Source organism: Mus musculus, chromosome 2 (genome assembly GCF_000001635.26).
Source record: "Mus musculus strain C57BL/6J chromosome 2, GRCm38.p6 C57BL/6J".
NCBI classification, from domain to species: Eukaryota; Metazoa; Chordata; class Mammalia; order Rodentia; family Muridae; genus Mus; species Mus musculus.
In genome coordinates, this window is record NC_000068.7 from 154,860,741 (window position 1) to 154,871,062 (window position 10,322).

A 10,322-nucleotide genomic window follows, 5' to 3' on the forward strand; every position below is an offset into this window, starting at 1 on the left:
GATTGTATGCTAATCTAAACTCTGCCAGTGAATGGATTATCTGGCTTTTGGCAAATTCCCATTCTACTAGTCAGTAAGACAGGCTTACACCAAGTGACCTCTCAGGATTCCTGTATCTCTGGAATTCTATGGTTCTGTGATTTCTGACCAAGGCCAGAGTCATCACCTCCTCTCGTGGGTCAGGTCAAATGCAGGATCAGGTATTGCATTCATTCCCAGAGACTGATCACCATCTGCCACCAGTTGCAGGACTCTTTGAAAAGAGCACCAAAAAATTGGACTTTTTGAGTTTCATACTGATGGCAGCTACCATGACTAATTCAGAAAATAGTTCCTGACCAAGGCTGTGGTTCCCTTCAGAACCGTGGTAATAGCAGACTTGGTGGGAGAGCTTCCTACTTAGTCTTCTAAGTTTTTGTCTTGTATTCAGAAAAAGTAGCCCTTCTGGAGAGGGCCAGGTTTTGATATTAGCGTGAGAACACACAATCTGGAAGCTTTGGATCTAATTTATATGCCCACCCTTGAAATGCTGTTAAGTTCTTGGCCTGTATCTGAAGAAAAAGTGTGCTGAAGTGGTCCACAGGAAAGAAAGGCCTTAGAGTCTGGAGTCCTGGGCTTCTCTGTTGGGTAATCAGTTCCCTGGTGTCCTGGATTTCACTTGTTAAACCTTCTCAGGTGTTTTTAACCAGGTTCTCATGTTCTACCCTTACTGTACACACAGGTAGACCGTGAATAGCCATCCTCACTAAGTAGTTGGGAAAACCAAGGTTCAGAGGGTGGAAGCTCATGCTGTTGTGAGATTTACAAACTGATGGTGGCAGTTGTGAGTAGAGGGCAGGCCTCAGTGACCTCAGGACAGGCTCCTTTCTGACACTGAGCTGTTTGTTCCTACACCGCTTCTCTTGGCCTGCCTGGGAGTAAGGTGGGAATAGTAAGGATTTCATCAGCCTTCAGGCTCCAGAAAGCCCTTTTCACACCAGGGCTTCTTGGAAGACCATTCCTCCCTGGCCCTCACAGGCTACACAGGTAAAGCTAGTGTTGTAGTGCCTACTGGTAGTCACAGGCCATGCTGCAGCCTCTGGTCTATTTACCTTCACAGGCTGTTTGATTATCGAGGCCGCCTTTCTCCAGTGCCTGTGCCCAGGGCAGTTCCGGTGAAGCGACCCCGTGTTACAGTCCCTTTGGTTCGCCGTGTCAAAACTACGATACCTGTCAAGCTCTTTGCCCGCTCCACAGCTGTCACTACTGGCTCAGCCAAAATCAAGTGTGGGTAACATCTAGTTTTTTATTTTTATCTGTGTATCTCTAGCTGGCCTGGAACTCATGTAAGCCAGACTACCTAAAACTTAGAAAGATTCTTTTGCCTTTGTCTCCTGAGTTCTGGGATTAAAGATGTGCACAACTACATTGTGGTGACATACTTTAATCTTTCTAGATCAGTGGTTTTCAACCTGTGAATTGTTGACTCCTTTGAGGGTTGCATATCCTGCATATCAGATATTTACATTACAGTTCATAATAGTAGCAAAATTACAGGTATAAGGTAGCAATAAAGTAATTTTATGGTTGAGGGTCACTTGCAGCATCAGGAGTCGAGAACCCCTAAGCTAGACGGTTTGGTTTTTACCACCACTAAAATGATAGAATTCCATTTTTAACAATTGATTTTTTTTTAATATTTTATTTTACGCATATGGGTGTTTTGCCTGCATATATGTCTCTGCACCATTTATATGCAGTGCCTGGGAGGCAAGAAGCAGGTGACAAGTCTCCCCTGACTGAAGTTACGGGTAACTTGGGAAACTCAGGTCCTCTATAAGGGCAGCCAGTGCTCTTAGCCACTGAATCACCTCTCCAGGCCCTAGAGTCATGCTCATTGTTGTTGTTGCTTTATTTGTTCATTTGTTTTATTTTTTGAAACATGGTTTCTCGCTGTATCCCTGGCTATCCTGGAACTCACTCTGTAGATCAGGCTGGCCTTGAACTCACAGAGATCTGCCTGCCTCTGCCTCCTGATTGCTGGGATTAAAGACCAGCAAATTCCCTCCACCCCTATGCCCCCAGTAAAGCATACTTTCTTAACATTGAAAAAATAAAGGCTCAGGGCTGATGAGATGGCTCAGCAGAAAAGAACACTGGCTGCTCTTCCAGAGGTTCTGAGTTCAATTTCCAGCAACCACATGATGGATTATGACCAACTATAAAGGGATCGGATGCTCTATATTTGAGTGCAAGTACACATACAGAGCATACTGACATTTAAAAAATACAGAAATAAACTAAAAATAAAATAAAGGAACAAATCCACAGTTGAAGTTACTGCTCTTACACAACTGAGTCCTTTGGAAAAAGTCAAGTGCTGTGGTGTGAGACCCACTGAAGAAATAGCAATGTTTTTTTTTTTTTCTCTAGTAAGGAGAAAGTAAGGGCAGTTTTATTCTGATCTCTGTATACTTCATTAAGGCACCCAGGAAATCTAATTGCAAAAGACCCCCTGTATCTTTAAAAACAGACCCCACCCTATATAACACAGCTAAGACACATGCCATTCCGTAGGTGTTTATAGGAACATCTACCACTTACATTCCTAGTCACCTGTAGTCCCCATAGGATTGAGAGGTCTCAAATGGCCAGGTTCATATGTATGGGCTTGGCACTGTATGGATGGCCTCTCAGTTCTCTGAAGAAGAGACCTTTTCCTGGGCAGAAAAGAACCAGAAAAATAATTGCCACTCTAGTTGACAGAATGAGGCTGGGTTTGTTTGCATCATGCCCCTAAGTGATAATCCTGTCTCCTCTCTATTCTCAGTAAAGAGCAGTGAGCTACAGACCATCAAAACAGAGCTGACACAGATCAAGTCCAACATCGATGCCCTGTTGGGTCGCTTGGAACAGATTGCTGAGGAACAGAAGGCCAACCCAGGTCAGCTTTGAGGGCAGCCCTGGGGAAGACAGTGCCGGAGGGTTAGGGGCCGTGAGATCCTGCTGTGGAGTGGCCAGCTCTCACCGAGGTGTGCTAAGTAGGCTGCCCCAGCTGAAGTTTGTCCCTTTCCCACTTCTTTTATCCTTCAAGATGGCAAGAAGAAGGGTGACAGCAGCAGTGGTGGAGGAGGAGGCAGCAGTGGTGGAGGCGGCAGTAGCAATGTTGGTGGTGGCAGCAGCGGCGGCAGCGGGAGCTGCAGCAGCAGCAGCCGGCTACCAGCGCCCCAAGAAGACACGGCTTCTGAGGCAGGCACACCCCAAGGAGAAGTCCAAACTCGAGATGATGGTGATGAGGAGGGACTGCTAACACATAGCGAGGAGGAGCTGGTAAGGGTCTGGCTACGTGTGTGTGTGACCTGGAAGGGCTGGGCTGTCAAAATGGCGACAGTAGAAGAACCAGAACTGGCTGCTCCGTGTGAGCTCCCTCCTTTCTGCTTTCTAGAGCCTCAGTCCTGTGAGGAGTAGGCAAGAATGAGCTGAGTGTAGTTCACTGTTTGAGTCGCTGATATGAAGCCCCACTGAAGACAGAGCTTGGCAAAGCTAGGGGTGTATTGAAGAGGAGGAGAATTGGGCCTAGGAGGTACACAACACATAGCTTCTCAGGGAAGGTTGGGGTTGACAGGGGAAGCCGAGAGAAGATGGGGATTTTAATTTTAAATCATAATTTTCTAAAAGCTATTGCCTTTCAAGCTTTTCTAACAAGCTGTCTTTTTTAAAGGAGCAAACTCCTACACATACTTGGAAGAATTAGGGTGAGACTAGGAGCCATAACAGTGGGGTGGGGGGGCTAAATTGAGGGGAATGGTCTGGTATTTCCAGTCAATCACGATAATGTGCTACAATGTATTTGCTGCTGTTATAGGGAACACTGAGTTGACTACCATGTGGTTGCTGGGATTTGAACTCAGGACCTTTGGAAGAGCAGTCAGTGCTCTTACCTGCTGAGCCATCTCGCCAGCCCGACTATTATACTTTGTAATTTAGCCTTAATAATAATAGTCTTGAACTACTCAATAGATTAGAATGGCCACATTTACCCTGTGAAGAATCTGAAGCGCAGAGTTACCAGGTCCCTTGCTCAGGACCTTACAGCAAGTAAAGCAACGCCTGTAATGATCCACAACTTCACTGGGTCTGGGGCTTTTCCTTTTAATCACTGCTGGGATCCAGGATGACTATTGGCTTTAGCTGTGATGGCATAAATACTACTTATAGCCAGCTTGTTTCTCGTTTATTTTTTAGAACCTAGCCTAGCTCTGTCGCTTCTCTCACTCTCCTCTGTCCCTTCTTCCTCTCTTCTCTCTCTGACCCCTTTCTTCCTCTCTCTCCACTTACCTCTCCCCACCTCCACGTGTTCCTGGTCAGCCTTGTGCCACACACACACACACACACACACACAGAGTCTCTCACTCCCTGGCTCAAATAAACTCTATTTGATACTATTTTAAAAACAAAACAGGAGCTAGAGAAAGAACCCAAGGAGCTGAAGGGGTCTGCAACCCTATAGGTGGAAGAACAATATGAACTAACCAGTACCCCCAGAGCTTGTGTCTCTAGCTGCATATGTAGCAAAAGATGGCCTAGTCGGCCATCATTGGAAGGAGAGGCCCTTGGTCTTGAGAAGATCATATGCCCTAGTACAGGGGAATGCCAGGGCCAGGAAGCAGGAGTTGGGTGGGTTGGGGAGCAGGGCGCGGGAAGGGTATAGGGGACTTTGGGGATAGCATTTGAAATGTAAATGAAAATAATCTAATTAAAGAAAAAAGACTTCTAGCCAATTAAAAACAAAACAAAACAAAACAAAAACAAGAAACACCTAGCCTAGTATTTCATCTTATTCTCTGTAAAAGCTCTAAAGAAGTTTTTAAAAGTACCCCAATGTTGGCAGCCCGCTGATCCGATATGACTTTCACCTTACTGTAATGCACACTCTTTCCGTGCCTTTAATGTGTTCCTCTTATACCAGCAAATCCCACCCCATGACTGGTCCCTCCCCTTTTCCTGTAGGATCTTCAAATGACCCTCTCGGGATTCTAAGCCAGTTTTGTTGGCTGATTTCCTTTAGTTGGACCACCTTTCTGTCCTCCAGGTAGTGCTCTGAGCCATAGAACCTTCTGAACAGATGGCTCAGGACAGAACTTGGGAACCTGCAGTGAGTGATTTGTGTTTGTCTTCTTCCTCTCAGGAGCACAGCCAGGACACAGATGCAGAAGATGGAGCCTTGCAGTAAGCAGGTATGGGGCAGGGGTGCTAGCAAACACAGGAAACGAGTAAAGTAGAGGCTGCAACTTCCCTGACGTGGGTTTAGAGGGCCATACTATGCCAAAATGGAAAGTCCTCACATGCAGCCTGTGCCTGTGCATATCAGGACCACCTAGAAAAGGTTCTCTTGTGAACGAATGACTATGGAGGAAACCGCAGGCTGGGGGTGGTGGAAGAAGTGTTGTGCAGCTTAGTCTGTGTATTACTAAGGGAGAAGCATTCCACAGGGGGGAGAGCAAACAGCCATTATGTGAGCAGAGCACTGTGACAGTCTTCAGGATGCAGTAAGGACAAATTCTGTAGACTAGCCCTGAAGAGTAGGGGAAAGGTGTCATTCATCTTCAGAAGGGATGACTAGTTAATATCTTCTGGGCTAGAGTTAGGGGTTCAACTTGATCCTGTTATAGTAGAGATAAGCATAAGCATTCCTGTATAACAGCTGGTGCTTATCTGATTGCCTTCTACTCGAAAGATTAGCATTGTGTGTATCGGAAGTGGAAATGCGGACATTGAAAAGTACAATGAAATATCAGTATATCCCATGAAATTCCAAGATAGTAACGGAGAGGTGTCTCAATGATCATGCATTTATAATACAAGGTCACTACCAGTAAGAGCATAGAGATGAGTTCAGAAAATTCCTCATGCAAGTCTTTCCTCTTGGAACTTAATGAATTTATTTTTACCCAAAAAGCTGTTCATGATACATTGTGGAGCTAGTTCATGTTAGGTATTGAGGCTTAGATGGGGGAGATGGAGGCTCAGGGCAGGAGTTGTGAGTCTTTCCCGTGACTGATTAATATATGGTCAGAAAGTTGGGCACACAGTATATAAAATACCCTATTCCTTATCCTGTGATCAAAGGGTTTCTTCCCCTCAGCCTTAGTGTTTCCTTTCTTTCTTTTTCAGCTTAACAGGAGCATTGGCCACCAGCAGAAGGGCATCACTGTCTCAGGCCTCAAGCCAGGCACCCATCTCTGGATGCCAGTCTATAGCGGGTACCAGAGGAAAGCTGGCAGCAGTAACTCTCTCCCCATGCATCCTAGCCAGTGAGTGCTACATCCTTTGCAAGTGGAGTTACTGGCCTACCCTTACCCCATGCATTCTTCCTGTCTGCACTGCCTGGGCCAAGGGGCAGAAACACTCTGCTCTTCTTCCCCAGGACATTCCCAGGCTTGGGGTTTTTCTATAGGTTTGAAAGTAAAGGGGGGAGGGTGGGAAGGGTGGGAGGAACCTGACAATAAAGAGATTGGATCCAAATATGCTCTGAGGTGGAATGGTTTGCTTGTTTATTTTGTTTACATGTGTGTACATGGTATTAGGTGGTAGACATGTGTGTGCCACACTATCTGTAGAGGTCAAAGGACAGCTCTGTGGAGACAGTTTGCTCTTTTCACCTTTAGATGGGCTTTGGAGATTGTCAGGCTTGCACAGGAAACACTTTACCCACTGAGTCTTCTCACTGTCTGTATTTCTATGATAAAACACTATGACCAAAAGCAACTTGGGAAGAACAGGATAACTTTATCTTCTACTTCCAGGAAGCAGTCTATTACTAAGGAAAGTCAGGGTAGGAACCTGGAGGCAAGAACTGATGATGAAGGCCATGGAGGAGTGCTGCTTAAAGGTTTGCTCCATGGCTTGCTCAGCCTGCTTTCTTATAGTTGCCCACATTGGGATGGATCCTCCCACATCAATCATCAGTCAGGAAAATGCAGCACAGGCCAATCTGGTACAGGTATCCTGGCTCCTGCCCACCAGAAAGCTGCTATATTGAACACTTTTATTCTCCACTAACTTCTCTTCTCCAGGGAACACTTTCTTGTCCAATACTGAACCATTAGCACCAGTATTCCTTTGCTAAAATGAGTAAAGTTAAGCTTGATGGCTATAATCCCAGCACTGAGAGAGAGAGAAGCAGAAGGGTCAGTTAGTTCATAACTGGTCAGGACTACATGAGACCTTGTTTCAACAACAACCTATAAATGTACCTGTCATTTTTAGATCTTTAATGCAACTCTAGAATCTAAATTGCTTGCAGCAAGAAATAGCTTTATTTATTCCAAAATGGTAATGTAACAGGGTTTTTTTGTTTGTTTGTTTTGTTTTGTTTTTTTAAGCTGCTCAAGTAGCATGGAACTGTAATCCCAGAACTGGTTAGGTAGAGGCAGGAGAACCCAAAGTTCAAGGTCATCTTGGTTATATAACAAGTTTGAGGCTAGCCTACATTATAAGAGACTCTGTTTCAATAAACACAGACAAACAGTAAATAAGGTTAAAATAAGGTAACTGTGCAGGTGCTGAGCTGGCGCCAAGCAGTCATAGGCCATCTGTCACCCAGCAGTTGGCCACAGCCTCATCTTTGTACAGCTTCTTAGTCTGGTTTTGGCTCAAAGGATTCAAGAATTCTCCACTTTCTCTGTTGCCTTAGAATGATGAACTTTGTATTAGAATTTGTCCTCTCTTCAGCTTCTTGGAGCTGTTTTATGTCACTTCCTAACAAGGTAGGCTTGTCTTTTGTTGTTGCTAGCTATCCTAATAGGCTTTATTTTTCATTCTGTCTAGACCCCCTTTTCTATAAAATACAAATATCCCTATAGAGTCGAAAAGGCTTTTCCCCTTTTGGTAAATGTGGGCCATTTGTTCTACTCTATCACTGCAATTTTGGGCATGCTGGCAATTAACACATCTTAAGTTTACAGTCCCGTTACGATCATGTGTCTGTCGCATGAGCTAAAGAAAGACAAGGTTCTGTAGATGACTGTAGACATTTAACTTGAGAGGGTACAGTGCAGAAGGCTGGCTACCAGGAGAACGTATACCAAGAATTTGGAATATGTTCCTTATCCAGGGTCCCCATAGACCAGACCATCTGAATTAAGCAGACCAAAAAGCCACAAATAGCCCAGAAAGTGTTAACTAACTTGCATTCTCCTTATTCAGTTAGATAGATGTGCCATCCAGGATCCCAGGAATGTGGATTAGGTTGAGGGTGTAGGACAGCATCCACCTAGCAAGTACAAAAACTCAAGGTCTGATCATCTACACCCAACCTGGGAGGCAGTGTTAAATTAGAGACCAGCAGTAATACTATTTTGAACAAGTGAGTTACCAATGTTAAAGTTTCATACAGGTTTTGATGACAGATGAGACATCAAACACTCCAGACCAAGGCAAACATCAGAATTTACCTGAGATATTTTAAGATCATAGCCCCTCTGGGCATTAAGAGCTTTTATTCACTGTTATAGCCAAAAGCCCTTTAAGCCAGGAATTCTATGAATATCCTTCATGGAAACCCCAGAGTTGTTTTTTCGAGACAGGGTTTCTCTGTATAGCCCTGGCTGTCCTGGAACTCACTTTGTAGACCAGGCTGGTCTCGAACTCAGAAATCCTCCTGCCTCTGCCTCCTGAGTGCTGGGATTAAAGGCGTGCGCCACCACACCTGGCTTGTTATTTCTAATTTTAAACTATTAAGAAAGGAACAGATTTTTACTAAGCATTTATACAATTTTGTTATAGTTCCATGAAAATAAGAACACATACATATTTCCAAAAACCTTAAAAATTTTCTTTAAATATGAACAACTTGCAAAATGTAATATTTTAGCTGCAAAACCCAGTAAGATTTAAATTTTATGTGTATGAGTGTTTTGCTTGCATTAATATCTACAACACTTCTGCTCCTAGTGCCTGCAGAGGGTGCCGGATCCCCTGAAAGTGGAGGAGCTACAGATGGTTTTGAGCTACTACGTGGGTGCTGGGAACCAATCCTGGGTTCTCTAGAATAGCTAAGTCATTATTCCATCCCCATTTCTGAAGCAATTTGTAACTAGACAACCTTGAGAGTATCCAAATACTCTTAGTTTGTTCCATTGACTATTTGAGACAATTTAAGTCTTTGGGGGTGGGGGCTTTAAAAGGTGATTTGTCTATGGGGTTCAAGAGATCTCTGCTTATCTTGAACATTTGCCTAGTTGTCTCACTAGCTTCAAGCTTGGGAGATTGTACACAGATCTTATGTTACCAATTTTATCTATTATTTCCCATTTGAACAAATCAAACTTAAATTCTCAGGACTGCCATAGGTCTTTTTCAGCCATTCATGGCTGACAAGTATGTTAAATGAGTCCAGTTACATGAGTGGCAACAGAAATAGTCTCATCAGCATGGGACTGTAGGACAGTACTTCCATTTTGCTGACCTTGTTTGTTACTGTTTTGGGAAATGGCCTCTTGGTTTAGCTGTTGTCCTGGTCATTTCAGTACATGTTTCTGCACTAGTTGTCTGCTCTTTAGGAACTGAATCTATACAGCAGAACTTCTTCTGCCTAGTTTTTGACTACAAGGTATGATAGAAAATTTGATTCTGGGTGTGGGACAGTATTCAGGCCTGAGTTTTCAGATTTGTCAAGGCCTGTCTCAGCCTCCTGAGTGCTGAGATTACAGACATGTGCCTCCACACATGCCTCACTTTTGTTTATACTCAGCTTTTGCACTGAGTTCTATAGAATGTGTGTACTGAGAAAGGGTAGGATAGAGATTTCATGGCTATTCTGCTAAATTCTTCACAGGCACTGCTTATTTGCTTATCAGAGATGCACATCCTGTTAATATATACTGGGAACTGACAATTGCCTAAGATCATGTCACTTGAGAGTCATAATGTAAATCTACTTGAAGCCTACATGACTGAAAATCCTGATTTTTTTTTTTTAGTCTCTTGGGCCTTCCTCTGCATTCCCAGTGTTCTTTGCTTAACTCCCTTTAATGCCTGTCTCTCTACATTCGTCTCCACTCCTAATTTTTTCCATGGTAATATGAGCTACCATTAATCCCGCCTTAGGTTTCAGGCATGTTCCACTCACATTCCAACAAAAGGGTAGCTGTGAACCCCATGTAACTGAGTTGCATGAAATATAGAATGTCATGTTTTAAAATAAACTTATAATTCTGTTGTACCATATTTACATTCTTTGGGTATGCCTAGGCACTCTTTCACATTAGATTAAAAAGGTTTTCATGTTTTTATGTGTATGAGTGTTTTGTTTTACCTGTCTGTCTTTATGTATGTATACC

The 10,322-nt window shown here is 43.8% G+C and overlaps 1 protein-coding gene across 10 annotated transcripts in view; it reads left to right on the top strand.

The window, feature by feature from the left end:
- Raly (hnRNP-associated with lethal yellow) overlaps positions 1-10,270 on the top strand; it is an 80,091-nt gene extending 69,821 nt beyond the window's left edge. For 6 of the 10 annotated variants that reach the window (XM_006499016.3, XM_006499014.4, XM_006499015.3 and 3 more), the window contains 5 exons: positions 1,100-1,266; positions 2,810-2,923; positions 3,074-3,309; positions 5,168-5,216; positions 6,154-10,270. In XM_006499016.3, coding sequence (XP_006499079.1) covers positions 1,100-1,266; positions 2,810-2,923; positions 3,074-3,309; positions 5,168-5,212 — 562 coding nt within the window. In that variant the 3' untranslated portion in view covers positions 5,213-5,216; positions 6,154-10,270. The remainder of the gene's footprint in view (positions 1-1,099; positions 1,267-2,809; positions 2,924-3,073; positions 3,310-5,167; positions 5,217-6,153) is intronic. The other 4 variants (NM_023130.3, NM_001139513.1, NM_001139511.1 and 1 more) reach the window with 1 other exon arrangement.
- The last annotated feature ends 52 nt before the right edge of the window (positions 10,271-10,322 follow it).